General features: G+C 38.9%; 1 protein-coding gene across 4 annotated transcripts in view; it reads left to right on the top strand.

Annotated features, from left to right (window-relative positions):
* Nucleotides 1-7,901: 7,901 nt before the first annotated feature.
* The window catches only part of PIP4P2 (phosphatidylinositol-4,5-bisphosphate 4-phosphatase 2), a 103,006-nt gene continuing 88,497 nt past the window's right edge, over nt 7,902-22,410 (top strand). For all 4 annotated transcript variants that reach the window (XM_082434192.1, XM_082434191.1, XM_082434194.1 and 1 more), the window contains exon 1: nt 7,902-22,386. In XM_082434192.1, the coding sequence (XP_082290318.1) occupies nt 22,281-22,386 (106 nt within the window). In that variant the 5' untranslated portion in view covers nt 7,902-22,280. The remainder of the gene's footprint in view (nt 22,387-22,410) is intronic.

The raw sequence follows: 22,410 nt of genomic DNA, 5'->3' as shown, positions 1-22,410 counted from the left end.
GTTGAGCTTAGTTCCTTAGAAGTTTCACTTTTCTTATTTTTTAACGCATGGCTGGTTTCCATATCTTAAAGTAAATATATTTTCTCTTTTTAAAATTTTTATTTTATATTGGAGCAATAGTTGATTAACAATGTTGTGTTAGTTTCAGGTGTACAACAAAGTGATTCAGTTATACATATACATGTATCTATTCTTTTTCAAATTCTTTTCCCACTTAGGTTATTACAGAATACTGAGTAGAGTTTCCTGCTGCTATACAGTAGGTCCTTGTTGTTTATCTATTTTAAATATAGCAGTGTGTGCATGTCAATCCCAAACTCTCAATCTATCCCTCCCCCAACCCACTCCGCCCCTCTGGTAACCATAAGTTTGTTCTCTGTTAGTCTGTTTCTGTTTTGTAAATAAGTTCATTTGTATCATTTTTTTAGATTCCACATATAAGCAATATCATATGATATTTGTCTTTGTCTGTCTGACTTACTTCACTTAGTATGATAATCTCCAGGTCCATCCATGTTGTTGCAGATGGCATTATTTCATTCTTTTTAATGGCTGAGTAATATTCCATTGTGTAGATAGATAGATAGATAGATAGATAGATAGATAGATAGATAGATAGATAGATACCACATCTTCTTTATCCATTCCTCTGTTGATGGACAATTAGGTTGCCTCCATGTCTTGGCTATTGTAAATAGTACTGAAATGAACATTGGGGTGCATGTAGATTTTTGAATAAATATTTCCTCTACATACATGCTCAGGAGTGGGATTGCAGGATCATAAGTTAGCTCTACTTTTAGCTTTAAAGGAAACTCCATACTGTTCTCCAGAGTGTTTATACCAGTTTACATTCCCACCAACAGTGTAGGAGGGTTGCCTTTTATCCACACCCTCTCACGTATTTATTGTTTGTAGATTTTTTGATGACGACCATTCTGACCAGTGTGAGGTGATACCTCATTGTAGTTTTGATTTGCATTTCTCTAATAACTAGTGTTGTTGAGCATCTTTTCATGTGCTTTTTAGCCATCTGTATGTCTTCTTTGGAGAAATGTCAATTTACATCTTTTGCTCATTTTTTGATTGGGTTGGTTATTTTTAGATATTGAGCTGCATGAGCTGTTTGTATATTTTGGAGATTAATCCCTTGTTGGTTGTTTCGTTTGCAAATATTTTCTCTCATTCTGAGGGTTGTCTTTTCATTTTGTTTATGGTTTCCTTTGCTGTGCAAAAGTTTCCTCTATGTCCACTTTCTGGAGAATTTTTTTTTTTATCATAAATGGGTGTTGAATTTTAGTAAAAGATTTTTCTGCATCTATCGAGATGATCATATGGTTTTAATTCTTCAATTTCTCGATGTGGTGTATCACAGTGATTGATTTGTGGATATTGAAACATCCTTGCAACATTGGGATAAATCCCACTTGATCTTGGGTTATGATCCTTTTAATGTATTGTTGGATTTGGATTGCTAGTATTTTGCTGAGGATTTTTGTGTCTTTGTTCATCAGTGATATTGGCAGGTAATTTTCTTTTTTTGTGATATCTTTGTCTGGTTTTGGTATCAGGGTGATGATGGCATCATAGAATGAGTTTGGGAGTATTCCTTCCTCTGCAATTTTTTGGAAGAGTTTCAGAAAGGTAGGTGTTAACTCTTCTCTAAATGTTTGATAGAAATCACCTGTGAAGCCATCTGGTCCTAAACTTTTGTTTGTTGGGGGTTTTTAAATCACAGTTTCAATTTCATTACTTGTGATTGGTCTGTTCATATTTTCTATTTCTTCTTGTTTCAGCCTTGGGAGATTGTACCTTTCTAAGAATTTGTCCATTTCTTCCAGTTTGTCCACTTCTTCCAGTTTGTCCACTTTATTGGTATATAGTTGCTTGTAGTAGTTTCTAATGATCCTTTGTATTTCTGTGGTGGCTGTTGTACCTTCTCCATTTTCATTTCCAATTTTATTTATCTGTTCTCTCTCCTTTTTTTCTTGATAAGTCTGGCAAAAGGCTTATCAATTTTGTTTATCTTTTCAAAGAACCAGCTTTTAGTTTCATTGATCTTTGCTACTGTTTTCTTTGCCTTTATTTTTTTATTTCTGCTCTGACCTTTATGATTTCTTTCCTTCTACTAACTTTGGGTTTTGTTTGTTCTTCTTTCTCTAATTGATTTAGGTGTAATGTTAGGTTGTTTATTTGAGATTTTTCTTGTTTCCTGAGGTAAGGTTTTATTGCTATAAACTACCCTCTTAGAGCTGTTTTTGCCTTGTCGCATAGGTTTTGGATCATCCAACTTTCATTTTCATGTGTCTCTAGATATTTTTTTATTTCCTCTTTGATTTCTTCAGTTATCCATTCATTGTTTACTAGCATATTGTTTAGCCTCCACGTATTTGTGTTTTTTATAGTTTTTTTCTCATAGTTGATTTTTAATCTCATAGCATTGTGGTCAGAAATCATGCTTGATATGATGTCAAATTTTTAAAAATTTACTGAGGCTCACTTTGTGGCCCATAATGAGATCAATCCTGGAGAATGTTCCATGTGCACTTGAGAAGAATGTGTGTTCTGCTGCTCTTGGATGGAATGCTCTATAAATATTAAGTCCATCTGGTCTAATGTGTCATTTAAGGCCTGTGTTTCTTTACTGATCTTCTGTCTAGAGGATCTGTCCATTGATGAAAGTGGGGTGTTAAAGTCCCACACTATTACTGTGTTACTGTCAATTTCTCCTTTTATGGCTGTTAGTATTTGCCTTATATATTGGGGTGCTCCTATGCTGGGTGCATACATATTTACAATTGTTATATCTTCTTCTTGGATTGATCCCTTGATCATTATGTAGTATCTTTCTTTGTCTCTTGTAATAGTCTTTATTTTAAAGTCTAGTTGTTTGATATGAGTATTGCTACTCCAGCTTTCTTTTGATTTCCATTTGCATGGAGTATCTTTTTCCATCCCCTCACTTTCAGTCTGTATGTGTCCCTAGATCTTAAGTGGGTCTCTTGTAGTCTATGTCTTTGGTTGGAGCATTTAATTCATTTACATTTAAGGTAATTATTAATATGTATGTTCATAATGCCATGTTGTTAATTGTTTTGGATTTGTTTTTGTAGGTCTTTATTTTTCCCTTTCTCTTTTGTTCTCTTCTCTTGCGATTTGATGACTAACTTTTGTGTTGTGTTTGGATTCCTTTTTCTTTTTTGTGTTTGTAGCTACTGTAGATTTTTGGGTTGCAGTTACCATGAGGTTTTGATATAGCAGTCTATATATGAAGAAGATTGTTTTAAGTTGCGGGTCTTTTAATTTCAAATACACTTCCAATATCCTGCATTGGTGCTCTCCTCTTCTCACAATTGCTTGTTTTGATATAATATTTGTGTTCAGTTGATTTTCTACATTTACTTTATATTTGCCTTTACTGGTGAGCTTTTCCATTCATAATTTTCTTGTTTCTAGTAGCAGCCTTTTCTTTTCCACTTAGAGGAGTTCCTTTAGCATTTGTTGTACAGCTGGTTGGGTGGTGCTAAATTCTCTTAGCTTTTGCTGTCTGTAAAGCTTTTGATTTCTCTGTTGAATCTGAATGAGTGTCTTGCAGGGTTGGTTGTAGGTTCTTCCCTTTCATAACTTTATATCGTGCCACTCCCTTCTGGCCTGCAGAGTTTCTGCTGATAAATTGGCCGATAACCTTATGGGAGTTCCCTTGTATGTTATTTGTTGCTTTTCCCTCGTTGCTTTTAATATTTTTTCTTTGTCTTTAATTTTTGTTAATTTGATTACTATGTGTCTCAGCGTGTTCCTCCTTGGGTTTATTCTGCCTGGGACTCTTTGTGCTTCCTGGACTTAAGTGACTGTTTCCTTTCCCACGTTAGGGAATTTTTCAGCTATTATATCTTCCAGTGTTTTCTCAGGTCCTTTCTCTCTTTCTTCTCCTTCTGGGACCCCTATAATGCGAATGTCGGTGCATTTAATATTGTCCCAGAGGTCTCTTAGACTGCCTTAATTTCTTTTCATTCTTTATTCTTTTTTCTGTTCCATGGCAATTATTTCCACCATTCTGTCTTCCAGCTCACTTTTCTGTTCTTCTACCTCAGATCTGTTTCTGTTCTGCAGACTGCTGGATAGTATTTCTTCTTGCTTCTGCTCTCTGCCCTTTGGTGGATGAGGCTAAGAGGCTTGTGCATGCTCCCTGGTGGGAGTGTCTGGTTCCTGCTCACTGGTGTGTGGAGCCGGGTCTTGTCCCTCTGGTGGGCAGGGCTGTGCTCAGGAAGACTTTAAGCAGCCTGTATGCGGATGGGTGAGGCAGTGTTCCCGCTCTGTTGGTGATTTGGCCTGAGGCTTCCCAGCACTGGAGCCTACAGGCTTTTGGGTGGGACTAGGTCTTGGGAAGGAAATGGCTGCCTCCAGGAGGGCTGATGTCAATGAATACTCACCAGAGCTGCTGCCGCCAGTGTCTTTGTCCCCACAGTGAGCCACAGCCACCCCTCGCCTCTGCAGGAGGCCCTCCAATACTAACAAGTAGGTCTGGCCCAGTCTCTTATGAAGTCATTGCTTTTCCCCCTGTGTCCTTGTGCACATAAGACATTGTGAGGGCCCTCCAAGAGTAAAGTTTCTGTTTCCCTCAGTCCTATAGTATTTCTGCGATCAAACCCCACTGGACTTCAAAGCCGGATTCTCTGGGGGCTTCTCCTCCCACGGCCAGACCCCCAGGCTGGGAAGCCTGATGTGGGGCTCAGGACTTTCACTCCTGTGGGATAACTTCTGTGGTATAATTATTTTCCAGATTTTGGGTTGCCCACCTGGTGGGAATAGGATTTGATTTTATCATGATTGCATCCCTCCTACCATCTCATTGTGGCTTCTTTTTTGTATTTGAGTGTTAGGGTATCTTTTTTGGTAGGTCCCAGCATTTTTTTTTTCTGTCAATAGTTGTTCATCAGTTAGTTTTTTTTATTCCTTTTTTTTTGGCTGTGTTGGGTCTTCATTGCTGCACTCGGGCTTTCTTTAGTTGCAGCGAGCAGGGGCTACTTTTCATTGTGGTGTGCGGGCTTATTGTGGTGGCTTCTCTTGTTGCAGAGTACAGGCTCTAGGTGTACAGGCTTCAGTAGTTGTGGCACACAGGCTCTAGAGCGCAGGCTCAGTAGTTGTGATGCATGGGCTTAGTTGCTCCATGGCATGTGGGATCTTCCCGGAACAGGGATGGAACCCATGTGCCCTGCATTGGCAGGCAGATTCTTAACCACTGTGCCAGCTGATAAGTCCCAGCAGTTAGTTTTGATTTTGGTGTTTTTGTAAGAAGGGGTGAACTCATGTCTGTCTAGTCCACCATCTTGCCAGCCAGTATATATTTTCTTAAATTAACTCTATCTGTCTAGCTATTTCACTATCTATCATCTATTTGACCACTTGTCTGTCTCTCTATCTTCCATTTATGTATGTCTGCCTACCTGTCCTTCTGTCATCTGTCTTTACTCTCCTCAGCTGAGTTTTCTAAAGAAGTCTGTTGTACGTTTTCTCTTGCTTAGTTAATAACTCTTATGGTAATAAATGGCTGCTGTTAGGCTTGTTGAGTAGACTTGGTATGTTCTTCATAGAGATATAACTTTTCCAATTACAAGAGTATCATTACACGAATTCCTTACCTCTCCAAGTATAAACTTGTTTAGAGTATGTTTTGTTTAAAAGTAGGCCCATTCTTAAATGTTTTTGAGTAATGATGCATTAAAAGACACATTTACCTTAGAAATTACACAGCAAATTTGCAAAAGGCAAGCATGCAACTGCCTGCTCTAAGAAGTTCTTTTCCCTATATGTAGTTCATATTTGTTCAAATTAAACATGGAAGTTAAATTCAGTCAAATAAATCCTTCTAGTCATCCAGATTGGTGTAAGTAAAAACCTTTTGGATAAGAAGATACCTGTTGGTCAAAGGAGCAATCATATCTTTTTGAAAGAGATAAGGTTAGTAATCAAATTATTGGTATCAACAACAATAATTTTACTGCAGTCTGTGCTTACAATTCATTTTTCTTTCCTAAATATTCCTTCATTCCACTACTGGCTATATAATACATATAGGTACATTCTCTTCATTGTTATTTTCCTTATTAGTAATAGGAATTTTAGCTGAGACTGAGTACATTATTTTCTAAGGTATGATTGCTTAAGAATTAGATGTTCCCTTAACTGTGTTTCCATGGTGTTTTCTTCATGTATCCATCAGTGCAGAAATATTTAATTTTTAAAGTATATGTCACACTAGACTGTAAACTTCTCATAATTAGAACTCATGCTCTATCCATTTTCATGTACCCACACTAATGATAGTGCTTGGTACTAAGTAAGCAATCAATAAGTGATTTTTATAAATGTAGAAAAGGGTAGATGATAACAATAGCTTCTAGGAGAAAACAAACTATATGGTTGAATTTGAAACTCTAATATTATTTTTAATGAAAGAATTTCTAATATTTCTAATATTTTAAAATTTTATATTGTTGTACTGATCCTGCAAATATAATATTGATTTATGTTTCTGATTCTCTGGTTCATTTGAAATAGGAGAAAACAAAATGGAGGAAATATTATTTAGAGTTTATATGTTTTCTTTTAATCAATGTTTCCTAAATGGAAATTTATACTATTATCTTCAAGAGAGACTTTAAAACTTTAAGAAACCAAAAGTAAATCATATGTAAGTACAGATATTTCTTGTATCATCAGCCCAACCAAAAGTTACCTATTTATCTCTAATTATAACTCTGAATTGAAGTTAATGTTTCTATCAAGGGGTTATTTCTTGTGCAATAGTCTGACTTTTGTTTTTATATATTTTAGGTTCTGCTAGTTTTTTTTTTTTTTTAACTTATGTTAACCAACTCATAGCAATTAGGGGAAAAAATGAAGAAGTAAAGAAGTGAGATTTTTGTCTGAAAAAATTTCTACACTGAGTGGTCCATGACTAGACACCATTTCAGAGTCAGGAAGAGATCATGGAGAAGGCTTTGCATTGCGGTGTGTTGAAATTCTCCTGTGAGATGTAGAATAATGGCTCACCAAAGATGTCTGCCCATATAATAAACCCCGGAACCTATGAATATATTACCTTACATGACAATTAGGACTTTACAGATATGATCAAATTAAGGATACTGAGATGGAAAGGTTATCCTGTATTAGCCATGTGAATAATCACAAGGGTCCTTGTAAGTGAAAGGAGGCAGGAAAGTCAGGGACAGATTTGAAGATGATGGCTTTGAAGAGGGAAGAAAGGAACACAAGCGAGGAATGCTGGTGGTCTCTTAAAGCTGGAAAAGGTAAGAAACTGGATTCTCCCCTGGAGCCTTCACAAAGAAATGCAGTATTGCTGACAGCTTTATTTTAGCCTAGTGAAAGCCATTTTATACTTCATGCAGGCAGCTTTTGTGATGAGTTTAACTAGCTTGACCTGTTAGTGTTGACTAGCATGGACAGGGTGATCAGTGAGAATATGTGACAAGTGAGGTCAATGACAAACTGACCAGCCAGACAAGGCAGGATCCCCCTGAAAGACTGAGTGACCTGAAGCATAACCTTAAGAGTTAGATAACCAAAAGGGAGAGTAGTCTTGAGAGTGAATGAGGCATGAGAGGGACAAAGCAAGAAATGGCACATTGTTCACTCATGCATCCTATATTCTGGGTGTAACCGAATTGGGAAAGAATGAGGATAGGAGTTCTACCAGCAAAAGAAGACAGTTTGATATTTCATGGGCTCTAAATTACAGAGAATATAAAGAAAGATCATATACAAAGACAGCTTATAGTGGAAAATTAGACAACCATTAAACATATTTTCAACACAGGCAAAATCAAAAGACAAACAATAAGCTAGGAAAAATATATACTGTATTTACTACATGTCTAACTTTTAAAAGTTGTCCGTGACTCAAGGATGGGTATGTTATTCAGGCTGTTGCAATAGGAAGAATAACCAAAGGGAGTGTTTCCTGGAAAATGGGAAACAAGAGGGGTTTTATATGGCAAAGAAACAAAAGTAGCAGAGCTCCAGTTGCAGTTCTGGTGACCACTCAAGCAGGTGTGGTAGTCTTTCAGAAAATGTGTGTGTGTGTGCATGCACATGCGTGTGTGCATGTGTGTGCATGCATGAGAGCATTTGGCCAATTTCAGTCCATTGTGTCCTGTTCTTGGAATTGTCAACTCAAAGAAAGAATTTAGAGGAATGGATTAGTCTCTCAGTATGAGGGAGCATGGATGTCAGTATACATTCAGAGAAGAAAATTTTACATTTCTTCACACAGACAAAAGATAAATATATTTACTATATGAAGATAAATTCTTTATAACTCTTTAATATATATATCTTTATTAATTAAGAAAAACACCTCCTGCTGTAATAAATAAACTCTGAAATTTCAGTGGCTTAACACAATGAAGTATAGTTCTTGCTCATAAAACACTGCAAAACTGGTGTCTTTGTGGGCATCTCTCCTATATGCAGTGATGTAGTATCTCAAGATCCTTCCTTCCTTGCGCCATTTTCAACATGTGACTCCCCAGTCTCCTTGGGAGTCATCTCCTACATTCTATCTTAGAGGGGAAAAGAGCATGGAGGATGATGTAAGGGAGGTTTTTATGGCCTGGTTTAAAAGTAGTCTATAACACTTCTACCAACCTTCCATTGGCCAAAATTTGGACATATGAAGACCTCTAAATGCAAAGATGGCTGGGAAATATAGTTTAGCTCGATTTCCAGGAGGAAAAGGAATGGGTTTTATTAATCAATCAGTAAAATGTATATTAAATTTATAAATAAAACTATAAATGATAACAAAAAGATGAACTCCCCAGTGGAAAAATGTCCAATACCAATGATCAAAAATAATATTCAGAATCATCAAGAATAAAGTAAATTACAAAAATAACATATTTCCTATTAAACTATCCACAGTAAAAATAATGTTATTTTCCTTGGCTGCTGAAAAATGTACAGTGTCAGACACCACAAGTGAGGGTAAAAAATTGTTCTCAGGTTCTAAAGAGCAACTGACAATATATATCCAAAGATTTTAAAATGTGCATAGTCTTTGAGGAATTCCCTGGTGGTCCAGGGGCTAAGACTCCGTGCTCCCAATGCAGGGGACCCAGGTTCAATCTCTGGTCAGGGAACTAGATCTCACATGCTGCAACTAAGAGTTTGCATGCCACAACTAAAGATCCCACATGCCACAATGAAGATCTTGCATGCGGCAATGAAGATCCCGTGTGCCGCAAAGAAGACCTGGCACAACCAAATAAATAAATAAATATTTATAAAATAAAATAAAATGTGCATATCCTTTGATCCAGCCTACCACTTCAAAACCTTTATCAGGAATAAATAATCAGAAAAGTGTTCTAAGATTGATTGATGTCATCCTTAACTTCTCTTTTTCATAAACTATGTGAAATCCATAAGGAAATCATGTTAGATTTGCTTTTATAAGCTATCCAGAATCTGATCCCTTTTTTTCCACTTCCACTTCTTCTGTCTTTCTTACCTATAGTCCAATTTTAACATAGTAGCCCTTGTGATCCTTTTAAAGTCTATGTTGGGACTTCCCTGGTGGTGCAGTGGTTAAAACTCTGCGCTCCCAATGCAGAGGGCCTGAGTTCGATCCCTGGTTGGGGAACTAGATCCCACATGCATGTTGCAACTAAGAGTTCGTATACCACAACTGAGGAGCCCACGTGCCACAACTAAGGAGATGGCAAGCTGCAACTAAGGAGCCATCAAGCCACAACTAAGGAGCCTGTCTACCACAACTAAGACCTGGCACACCAAATAAAAATAAATAAATAAATAATAAAAAAAATAGAGTCTATGTCATATTGTTAGCACAAGTTCATGTGCCCAATGCACAGTGAGGCTAAACAAACCAAAATGTTGGAGTTTGGAGCAGAGAAAGGTTTATTGCAGGGCCCTGTAAGGAGACAGGTGGCTCCTGCCCTAAAAATGCCCTGAGCTCGCTCAAATTTTGGAAAAGCATTTTTAAAAGCCAGGTGAGGGAGATGGTTGCAGGGTATGTGATCAGCTTGTGCACAAGTGTCTGACAGGCTGATGGTGAGGGAACAGGGTGTTGTCACAGGGGTTAACATTATCAATCTTTTGGCTCCAAGAGGCCTGGAGCTATGTGCTCATGGTCATCAAGTAGTTAATATCTTCCATTTGGTGGGAGTTTTTCACACCTGTAAAACAACTCAGGAAATGAACATCAAATAATGTTATCTAGGTACTTCAGAGAGGAGCTAAAGCAGAGGATATGGGGGAAAGTCTGTCTTGGGAAGGCCTTATAGGGTTCTGCTCAGTTACAATATCATTACTCCTCTGCTCAAAAGCCAACAAGAGTTCAAAAGTTTTCTCAACTCAGAAGATATACCAAACTGGCCTCATACGATCTGCCCCATCTGGGGTACATGCCAAACTTCTCTGATCTCATCTTTTACTCCCCCACCCCCCCATCCCCAACCCCCCAGCTCAGTTTGCTCAGGCTTCCTTGCTGTTCCTGCATATACCAAGCATGCTCCCTTCTCAGGGCCTTGCTGTTCACTGTCCACATACCTGTTTAAATGTCAGTGAAGCCTCTCCTAGCTCCTCCATGTAAAAAAGCAATGTGCTTCCTCCACCCATCTTTGCCATTTTCCCTTACTCTGCTTTATTTCTTTTATAACATTTATCACCATCTGATATATTATATATCCTTGTTAAACTGTTACCTATATTTTTCGTTATAATGAGGTGAGGGATATTGTAACTCCTTAAACAGTGCCTGGCACATAGAAGGTGCCTAATAAACATTTGCTGAATGAATGAATAGAAAAATACTGCAACAATTCTGAAAAATTAAAAAATAGAGGACTGGTTATATAAAATGGGATGTTGCACTTAAGTAACAGGCAGATAGACCCTTCAAAAGCCTAGAAGTAGAAATGAAAAAAGCCTAGAAGTGTGGAAATGAAAACTAGAATGTGGTTCTGTATCTCACAGGAGGAAATGCTGGGAATACCAACTTCTAAAGAGGTAATAGGTATTTTTCTTACCCAACTGTTTTCTGAAACCATAGGAAAAGTAGGTTTCTTATCATAAAATGTGTTTTTACATTAATCAACTGCTTCTATGGTCTCAAATAGGTTTATCCATGAGATGTGTGTATGTGTACCTCCAAGGGCTAAAAGGATTTTTAAAAAGCAATCTTATTCTATGTAGATTGTATTAGCTCAAGCTGCCATAACAAAATACCACAGATGGTTTGAACAGCAGAAGTTTATTTCCTCACAGTTCTGAAGGCTGGAAGTCTAAGATCAAGGGCTCAGTTTCTGGTGAGGACTCTCTTCCTGGCTTGCAGATGGCTGTCTTCTCATTGTATCCTCACATGGTCTTTCCTCAGTGCAGATTCATGGAGAGAAAGAGAGAGACAGAGAGAGAAAGAGAAAGAAAGAGGGAGCAAGCTAGCTCTCTGGTGGCTCTTCTTATAAGGATATGAATGTCATTGGATTAGGGTCCCACCATTAGGACTTCATTTAACATCAATTACCTCTTTTTTTAAAAAAGTATATATTCGGCTGTGCCAGGTCTTAGTTGTGGTACATGGGATCTTCCTTGCTGCATGAGGGATCTTTGTTGTAGCAACTTTTAGTTGCGGCACGTGGAATCTTTCAGTTGCGACATGCAGAATCTTTAATTGTGGCATGTGGGATCTAGTTCCCTGACCAGGGATCGAACCTGGGTCCCCTGCACTGGGTATACAGAGTCTTAGCCACTGGACTAACAGGGAAGAGCTAACCTCAATTACCTCTTAAATGCCCTGTCATCTTTGTAGCCCCAGAATTTAGTACCAAATTCTTGTATTTATTAATCAAAAATATTTGAATCAAGGAAAAGCTTGAATTTGAGGCAACAGTCATATATATTTCTACATTTATCCATATCTATCTATCGATCTAATCATCTATCTATCTCTACAAGTTATTAAACAAACAGAACTTAGCAAGGTACAGATAAGAAACAGTTATAGTTTCCTACAAATACTGCCCCTAATAGGGCCATTTTAAATTCTCGCTTGCCTCCTGTAACAGATATCTTATCACATCATCACATCTTGGGTAGATTCTATAACTTCCTTGTCAATTTCAGTGATTAAAAATCCATCCAGTCTAAAACTCCAATTTCATATCCAAATCAAAGATTTCCTCTTTTCTGTCATCTACTAGTATTGTGGCTTGAAGGACCTGAAATGGGGAGGGGTATGGTCTTCCTTTTGCCTCTTTCCCACTTTCCACCTTGGGGGAAAGAATGTAGTTTACCTCTGGGCTTCAGGTCCTTCTTCCCTTTTCTAGTTTCTACCTCCTCCAAGAAGTGGACACAGGGAGGAGTTGGAGGCAGTCAAAGGGCTGTCGTAGTCTTCCTTGTGTTCTTTGATACTAATTCTTGGGCCAACACTGACTGGTCATTGACAGACAATACTTTCTCCACAGCAGGCACTCAAATACTGGATTTCTAGAAGAGGCACAAATGTGAGTTCTTTAGGGCCTTCGCAATCTATGGTGTCCTGCTTAACTTCTTCCAGTCCTCCTCAGCTCTTGTACTCAGTGGAATACCCCATGGGCTCTGGTTGCTGGGGTTTTTTCACCCAGCAGTTAGCTTCTTTTGTTGCTGCCATCATGATGGCACAAGTCCAGCTAATTTTTTTTTTTAAATAAATTTATTTATTTCTTTATTTTTGGCTGTGTTGGGTCTTTGTTGCTGTGCGTGGCTTTCTCTAGTTGCGGCGAGCAGGGGCTACTCTTCGTTGCGGTGCGCCGGCTTCTCATCGTGGTGGCTTCTCTTGTTGCGGAGCACAGGCTCTAGGCACGCGGGCCTCAGTAGCTGTGGCTCGCGGGCTCTAGAGCGCAGGCTCAGTAGTTGTGGCGCACGGGCTTAGTTGCTCCGCAGCATGTGGGATCTTCCTGGACCAGGGCTCGAACTTGTGTCTCCTGCATTGGCAGGCGGATTCTTAACCACTGCGCCACCAGGGAAGCCCCCTAGCTAATTTTTGTGGTGCTACTTTGGCCTACAAGAAACTCACATTCTCATCAAAGCAGAAGTGACAGCTGAGCTACACCACAGGCCTTTCTGTTTGCCCTGCCATAATTCACCAATTCTTTTTTTCCTGTTCACACAGACTTTGGGAAGAGCAGGTAGTCTGTGTCCTAATTTGAAAATGAGGTGTTAGTTTTCCTTTTATGCAGATACATCCAAACTTTGCAAATTATTCTTAGAGCACTTCTCACTTGACTTTTCAGAAAAGGGCAGGGGGAAGCCACAGAAGAATTCCCTAAACCAACAATTCATGACTTCAATAATTTCCATTTTCTTCCTTCTCATTCTCCTGTTTATATGGATTGGGGTAATTGTGGTTATTGAGGGGCCAGTTCTGCTGATTTAGTAGGTGGAGATACTTACTGCTTTTTTTTTTGGCCTCAGTTTTGGACGCTAACTATCAGTTTTGGATCAACAAGAAAAGTTCCACACAACTTCAAGTCACATTTTGTCTATGGAACTTTGCATTTCACTCTGTTCTGTTGGGGTGTGCTTATAGAGCTTGGACCTTAGTTTACTCTTATTAGCATCCTGTGAGATGTAGGACAGCTATCCCCCATTTTGCTGATGAAACTGAGACAATAAGAGGCAATCTAGGACTAATTAATTGAAAAAAAACCACTCTTCCATGACTATAGTCAAGACTTCAACCCTCCTCTATTGTTTTTGCAAAATGCTGCAACTTTTTCAACTTTAGAACATGACCTTATTTTCTCAGAGTTATAATTCTGTTTGCTGGAGAAGTAAACAAAATCCCTCAGAGCTGAAGGTAAACCTATTTACCCTAGTCTTAGCAGAGTGTGTACCCATCCTTCAAGTTTTCCTCACTTAAGAAACAGTTTCCTGCTTTTTCAGGGTATGCATATAACGAAGGGGCATTCATATTTCAACCTTCATGTGAAATCTAAATCCCTATTTCCTCAAAGTCCTTTTTACTGAGCATTTCCAAAAGCCTTAGGAACATTCATGAATTTTTTTTTATTCTTTTGGCCATGTCACGTGGCATGTGGGATCTTAGTTCCCCGACCAGGGATTGAACCTGTGTCCTCTGCATTGGCAGCACTGAGTCTTAATCACTGGACTGCCAGGGAAGTCCCCATTCATGCATAAATACAACTCCCTCAGGCCTGCTGAGATACCCTAGATTTCTTGCATTAAGCATACAGACTACACACCTGAGATGTACTATATAATAACTGTAAGGTGAATGTAGATGAATTAATGAGTTAAAAATACAAACATGTTCTGGCCCATTGTGCTTCTAGCTTAGTTCAGTGATGCCTGTCCCCTAGTTTTCCTTCCAATAGAGCTAAAAGGGGAAAGTGATAAAAAAGCTTATGTTTATGGCAAGTCTATGTGCCAGCCACTGATAGTTACATTCCATATATTTTCTCATTAAATTATAATAAATACTCCATAAGGTAGGTATCATTACTCTGTTTTACAGACTAATTAGACAACTGAGGTTTTGAGATGTTAAACTAACTTAAATAAGATCACTACTCAGAGGTAGTGAATTCAAGTATAATTTTATCTGATTTCCAAGCCTGGGCTCTCCTGGCACAGAGTAGAGAAACAGAGGTCAGGTTAAGAGAGTAGAGGTGGTATCCTGGTATGTGCTAAGGAAAGCAGTTATAACCCTTACGAGTACATATTTAATATGAACATACTTTACATAGAGGTTCATAAAATATTCATAGATATTCATGAAATCTATGATAGATATTCATTAAATATCATAGATATCTTGCATAGATATTCATAAAATAGCCTTCTCAGATGGACTTTAGCATTTCAAATTAAACTTCCCCAAAACATCATGTCCCTTGAAGAACTCTCCTTTGTCTTTATGCCTTTTTTACACAAAATATCGTTTGTGGTTGTGATAAATCATTATAAAGTGACCTCCAATGAATCACACCTCTCTGCATCTATGATCCTCTGCATGTGAAACTGTCACATCTTCCATCAAGAGACTGAATTTATCCCTCTGCCTGTTTGAATGTGACCTGGCCTTGTGATTTGCTCTGACAAATAGAATGTGGTAGAAGTAAACTTGTACATGTTCCAAAACCTTGGGCTTATTGTTACTGAGTCCAAGCTCGTTCTGCTCACTGCATGACAGACCAGTAAATCAAGAGATGAGGTGTTGAGGCAAGGAATAATGACTTTATTCTGAAAGCCGGCATACCGAGAAGATGGCAGACTAGTGTCTCAAAAGAACCAGCTTATTGGAGTCTGGATGCCAGTTTCTTTTAAAGAACAGAGATGGGGAGGAGGTTAGGGAATAAAGTAAAAAGGCCATAAGTTTTGCAAATATCTCCTGGAATGGCCAGCCTCAGGGAGGGGATGTGTTAATTTCTTCTTTCTCCTAGCCATCCACAGGTGGACAGGGTCAGGATGTTTCCCGGAACAAAAGCACTTTGGTTTAACATTCAGGCAGAGGGGCAGGGTTCCCGGAGGCAGGCCATTATGTATAGACAGTATCCTCTTAGTGAACAAAAGCAACTGGAAGAAAAGGTTAAGGTAAAAGAAACAGATCCAACATGAGGTCAAATTTTGTTCTTCCCTGTAACATTATAAGGCCTTGGAAGCATCTGCCTTTGCCCTGTAAGTGTACGATTCTGAGACTGACATGCAAAGAGGAAGCCCAGGGTAAAAGTGCATTTGGAGACAGGGGTTCAGCCAATGCAGCTTTCTCAGCTGATCTCAGTCCCCAGCTGATCCACCAGCTGAATGCATCTTTCTGAAAAATAATACATTGTTGTTTTAATCCACTAAGTTGTAAGATGATGGATTTTTAAAAAGCAGTAAAAAAGCAGAAAGTGGTACTGGAAGTACAAAGCAATAGGTAAATCCAACAGAAATTGGTACTGAAAGTACAAAGCAATAGATAAATATAATAGAAATTAGTATTGCTCTAAAAAAACCCAAGTATACGGCATTGTCTTCAGGACTAGGCAGCCTGAGAATGCTGAAAGGAATAGAGAGGAAACTGTTAGTAGAAGCTAAAAAGCAGAGAGGAAATTGCTATGGGAGACCAGAGAAGAGAGGTCTACCAATTAACTATTGCTTATGGCAACTTGGAAGGTAGAAAATGCACCTAATGAACTTATTGATCTCACTAATTTCCACGTAGGGTGTAGAAAATAACAATTAGCTTCTTTCAGCTTTGTCTGATGAGAGGTGGTATTTTATATTGCTGTCATAAAAAAATTATCACAAACTTAGCAGTTTAAACAACATAAGTTTATTATTTTATAGTTCTGTCAAAATTTAGAGATAGTAAAAATTAAAACTAGATCAGTAAAATAGTATTAAGTAAGAGTTTATGGTGTACAAAAGGATAGTTTGCAAACTGGGAGTCTTCAAATCCAACACTGAGATGAAATTCAGAGGCATGATGTCACAGGATGACTTTGTATAGTAGAAGTAAGAAAGCTGTTTAACCTTTACAATGATCGGGTATTACAATGGAGGTTTCCAGATGGTAGGGGATTCATTAAAATTGATTAACTTGTACCATTTTAGGAAGATGATTATCAGAGGCACTTAGAAGAAAAAACCTACGTTGATTTTTACTTATGTTCATGAAATAAGCTAGATTTATTTTCTTTAGGTAACTTAAATGACTTTGTCTGCTTGTAGGATTTTCAAGCCTGGCCTCTATTTTATTTTATTTTAACATTTCCATAGGTCAGAAGTCCAATAATTCTCACTGGACCAGAATCAAGAGATCAGCAAGGCTGTGTTCTGCCTATAAGCTCTAGGGGAAGATCTATTTGTTGACTTGAAAATAAAACACACAACATAAAGTGTTGTGAGTTTAAGTTTTATTCAGGGTCTTACTGAGGAGTATAGCCTGGGAGACAGCTCTGAGGAAGTGCTCCAAAGAGCTAGGGGAGGAGCCAGAATACATGATTTTTTGGCCAGAAAATACATGTAGTCACGCATATATCTTGGTAAAAGATGACTGCTAATTACAAAGAACAGACATCTCGAGTTAATGATTTTAGTGCTTTTCTATGTATGGAAGATGCAAGAATCTGGAGTCATTGAAATTCTTCCTGAGACATGAATCTATCTAGGGGCCTGTTTATTGAAAGCACAGAGTGCCTCATCCTGTTTTTCATCTTGAATTCCTCTCAGGGGAGACTGCAGTGGGTTTCAACTTAACCCTTGTATAGCTGGGTGATGAGTGATGCTCTGTGTTCTTCTTTGCTCACAATTTCTTTGCTCATTAAAGTTGTTTATAGAATCCAGTTCTTTGTGTTTGTGGGGCTGAAATCCTCATTTCCTTGCTGCTGTCAGCTGAGAGTCACCCCTAGCTCTAAAGGCCACCCACACTCTTTGGTTCCCTTCCTCCACCTTCAAAGTCAACAATGGTAGGTGTGTCCTCCTCACACTTCTAATCTCTCCTCCTTCTTCTTGTGTGAATATCACTAACTACAGCCAGGAAGGTTCTCAGCTTTTAAAGACTCATTGGCCCACCTGGATTACCCAGGATAACCTCCCCATCGTAAGATCTGCAACCCTTAATCACATCTTCTAAATCCCTTTTGCTATGTAAGGTTTCCTAGGTTCTAGGGATTAGGTGTAGACATCTTTTGGGGGTCATTATTTTCCCTACCACAGAGATGAACTAAAAAAGAACTTTCAGTTTACAACAGAATTTAGAGGAAATATAGAGGACTCAGAACAGTCCAGTAAAAGATTTTTAACATAAGAAATGGCCTCAGGATAAAATTTTAATCCAAGGGGATGGCTATAAAACTCCTTGTTAAGACCTCTGAAAGATTCAAGCAGTGATTTGAAGACTTCCTTAGGTAAGACAAAGGGGTTTCTACAAATCTGAAGGGTCTCAAATATGGCCCAATGTATAGAGATGCCTATCTCAAAAAGAATTATGTCTGTGGCTTTGGCCGCAGGAAGTAAACCTCAATCAGATTTATAAGAAGCCTGCAAAGTTTTTAAGGGAATTGTATTAACTTGGATTAAAAGGAACAGAGACAGTTCAAAATTTTAAAAAGGCCTCTGGGCCTCCAACTTTGTTTGGGCAGGAGGCAGACTGGGAAAGCTACTCAGCTACAAACAGGAGTTGTACGTTATAGAAAAGAAAGGACTCAGTGGCAGGGCAGAGAGCCAAGGACAGCAATAGATGAGGAAACCCAGTAACACTAAGAGCAGAACTATGCCCTAATAAAGGAGCGTTCCCTGGCTCTAGTGTCAAGGGTGCTAGTGACATATGCTCAACTGGATTTCAGAATTCTGTGGTTCAGTGTACACTATGTTCTTTCCATTCTAAATGCACATCAGCTCCCTCCCCTCACCTTATGAAATTGGAGTGTTTATTGCTGTTATGCTGTTCGTGTTTCACTGTTAAATGTTGGAGGCTGGGGCAGGGGGAGATGAGGAAGTCACATAATTTGTCTTTTTAGTTCACAGCTCTCTGAATCAACAGGTGATGTACCCAAGGAGCTGAACCTATGGAATCATACCCAAGGAAATTTGTCTGCACCTGGACTTGATTTAGGTGACAAGATACACAAAGATGACTTTGGTGATTAAATGAGACTTTGGGGTCTTAGGAATGGGCAAATGTAGTTTGCCTGTGAGAGGGACATGAACCATTGTGGCCAGAGGATAGACTATGGTAGCTTGCTATATAATGGCCTGCAATGAATCATGCCTTCCTGTGTTCCACAGCCCTTTGCACTGTGACATTGCCACTCCATCCATGAAGATATGAAATCTATTCCTCCACTGGCCTTGTGACTACATTTGACCATGAAAAGAGATCTCTGGGCCTCCAACTTTCTTTGGGCAGGAGGCAGGCTGAAGGAGGTGGAAGAATGTGGTGAAAGTAACATTATTTGAGGTCCAGAGCCTAGATCTTAAGAGGCTCCATAGCTTCCACAATTGCCCTCTTAGAACACTGCTCTGAGACTACTAAGCACGTGAAGAAGCCTTGTTTGAATGACTATATGGAGAGAGACTCATGGCCATCCCAGCTGTCTCATCAGCTGAGCCCAGCCCCCAGCCAACCTGCTAGCTGAATGCAGTTGCCTAAGTAAGGCTAGGCAAGACCAACAGAATGTCTACTCAGTCAACCAACAGAATCATGAAAAATAACAAATCACATTATTTTAAGCCACTGGGTTTTGATATAATTTGTTACTTAGTAGTAGATAACTGGAACTGTAGCTTAAGCGCTTAAGTAAGTAGTAAGATATATCTCTTACTAGTTCATACATTATCTGTTTAACCATACAATTATTCCAAAAGTGAAAATGAATAGTGATGGCAAAGTATCATAATCATAAAATGCCTTAGATTGATCAGTATTATTTAACATTTGCTGAGTAACCATAAACTATAGAATTATCTTTAAACTAGAATGAAGTGATACTCTTCTAATAAAAGTTTTTTACTTTTTGTGAAATTTGGCATTGTTGCAAATATAATCTCAATATACCCATTAACTGTATCACCCTCAATTTAATTCTGAAATTAATAGAGAAGTCATATAAAGAAGTAAAGAATGAAAAAAAAAAAACCAAAAAACCTTTATACCATTATTACCTGGGCAATAAAGAAAGTCTAGCTGTAAAGATAAAATGGAACAATAAAATAGGTGGCAAAACTCTCATCTTCATCAAACAGTCAAGAAATGCTCTTAACTTTTTTCCCGTTTACAATTTGTTTTAGTAAGATTCTGGGACTGTGTAGGATTTGTTCATATACTCATTTGTTATTTATTTTGCAAACATTTATCAAGTGCTTATTAATGTGCCATGCATTGTGTCAGATACTGGAGATATAATAGTGAATGAGATAGATTTGGTTTCTGACCTCATAAAGTCAGTTGGGGATAAAAGGTGGGTGGGTAATGGAAATGTAAATACACTGCTACAATAAAGTGTGATAGGTGACAGGATAGGACACTAAAGTCGTCCCTTGTCTTTCTGTATCCATGGGGGATTGGTTCCAGACCACCATCTCCCTGCCACCCCCAACAGATACCAAAATCTTTAGATGCCCTTCCATAAAATAGCGTAGTATTACACAGTATTGCATATGACCTATGCATATCTTCCTGTATACTTTAAATCATCTCTAGATTACTTATAATACTTAATACAATGTAAATGATATGTAAATAATTGCCTGAGCATGGCAAATTTACGTTTTGCTTTTTGCAACTTTCTGAAATTGTTTCTTGCAAAAAATTTTCACCTGTGGTTGAATCTGTGGATGCGGAAACCCATGTATACGGAGGGCTAACTGTATAGAAATAGGATTTTGTTGATTCTTTTTAAAAGTTTCTTTATCTCAATAGCTTCTAGGCTGCAACTGTAAAAACACTGTTGTTTCTTTTGTAAATTGTTCACTTTTGCAGGGAGTGCTACATCTTTACCCCTCACATTCCAAGTTCCTAGAGACCTATAAATGCCCTTGGATTATATCCTATGGGAATCCTATTTATTTATTTATTTTTGTCTTCACTGGGTCTTTGTGGCGGGGCAAGGGCTCTTTGTTGCAGTGTGCCGGCTTCTCTAGTTGCGGAGTGTGGGGGTCTAGAACGCATGCATGCTCAGTAGTTGCTGCGCATGGGCTTAGTTGCCAAACGTGAGGTCTTAGTTCCCCGACCAGGGATCAGACCTGGGCCCCCTGCATGGGAGTGTGGAGTCTTAACCACTGAACCACTAGGGAGGTCCCTGGGAATCCTTATATTGTGTTGTCTCCTGATACTACTGATCCACAAAGGATGCTGCATCATAGAAAACATTATTCTTTGATTTTCCCTTAGGATTTCCAGCTGGTGCCTAAATGGAACTTTCAGAATAAATAGTATCTTCAGAGGGCATGTAATATAAGAGGTAGTTTCAAATGTCTACAGTTTGCTTTCACTCATGCCCCTTTCAATCTCCAGCCCCTTTAAAGAATACCAGCCTCATTTTTGGTTTGTTTTTGACTGTGCTATCTGACAGACATCTTGAAGACCAAGACCATCCTCTATTCATATGTGTAGACCAGTAATCACATGATAATATGTGATGAATGACTCAAAGAACTGTTGCAGAAAAATGATCGGTTTGAGACCATGACTATTTTCCCATTGCATTTTTTTATCTGGGCATGTTCAAAACATTGATTTTAAAACCACTCTAGCAAGCAACCAAAAAAAGAAAAGAAAAAAATAAACACAAAAAGCAAGATGAGATCTGTGCTTAGCTTGTTTTTAATACTGTTTTACATGTGAATGATTATTTTAAGACATCAGCTAAAGAAAATAGTTATTTGCCTTACATTATTCATAACTTTATTATAATATATGTGTCAGGGACAATACAGTACAAAAACAAAACTAAAATGACAACCTATTTTGTTAAATTAAACTTGTAAAAACCAACACACTATGCATAGTTTCAATAAGGTACAGTTACTAGAGTGCCAAACAGATATTTAAAAATTAACAAGGAAAAGCAGGAAATGGCACTGCTCATACAAAAATCTACTTCCTCTTAGACAACAGATGTTGAAAAATGATTTCCTAACAAAAGCAGCAGCCCTCGAGAAGGAATTGATAACCCTAGGAATAAGTTTTCTTTATATAATTGCTGCAAAGTTTGACAGCAAAGAACTCCTCTTCCTCCCTTGAGGAGTTAAACTTGGATTTGTGATCGGTGTGGTTTTCCTGTAATCAAGCCACAGGCCTTTTGCCCCCTTTCAGGCTGCTCTTTACTCTTCTTTTTCCTTAGTTAAGGAAACGTGAAGTACAAAGAAGAAAGAGTTGTAACCCCTCCCTCCCACTTACCTCTTCTCTGCTTTCGGTTACTTGGCACCTTCCCTTCCCAGCGTTTCCTAGTCAGCCCTACTACGTTCCCAGGGCTCCTGCTCCTCCCATTCTCCCCTCCCCCAGCTCTCCCGGGCCCTTTCTTTTTTTTTTCTTTATCCGCTCCCCTCCCCTAGGCGTGCTTCCCAGCGCGCTTCCCTTCCCCGCCTCTCGATCCCGCATCCCCCCTCCCTGCCCGCCTCCTACCTTGTGACACATCCCGGGTCCTCCCGGAGGCGGCTGCAGCGGCAGTAGCACTAACAGCGCCTCCAACCGGAGCCGCAACCCCAGACTCAGCCTCCATCCCGGCCCCGGCGCCACTGCTGCAGTCATGGCTGCTGATGGGGTGGACGAACGCTCGCCTCTGCTCTCCGCATCCCATTCTGGAAATGTCACTCCCACGGCCCCACCATACTTACAAGAAAGCAGCCCCAGAGGTAAGGCCAGCATAGATCTTTCTA

Source organism: Balaenoptera physalus (assembly GCF_965194825.1).
Source record: "Balaenoptera physalus genome assembly, chromosome: 17".
Classification (NCBI taxonomy): domain Eukaryota; kingdom Metazoa; phylum Chordata; class Mammalia; order Artiodactyla; family Balaenopteridae; genus Balaenoptera; species Balaenoptera physalus.
The sequence above is the reverse complement of the archived record's forward strand: the minus strand, read 5'-3'. Positions and strand labels throughout refer to the sequence as shown.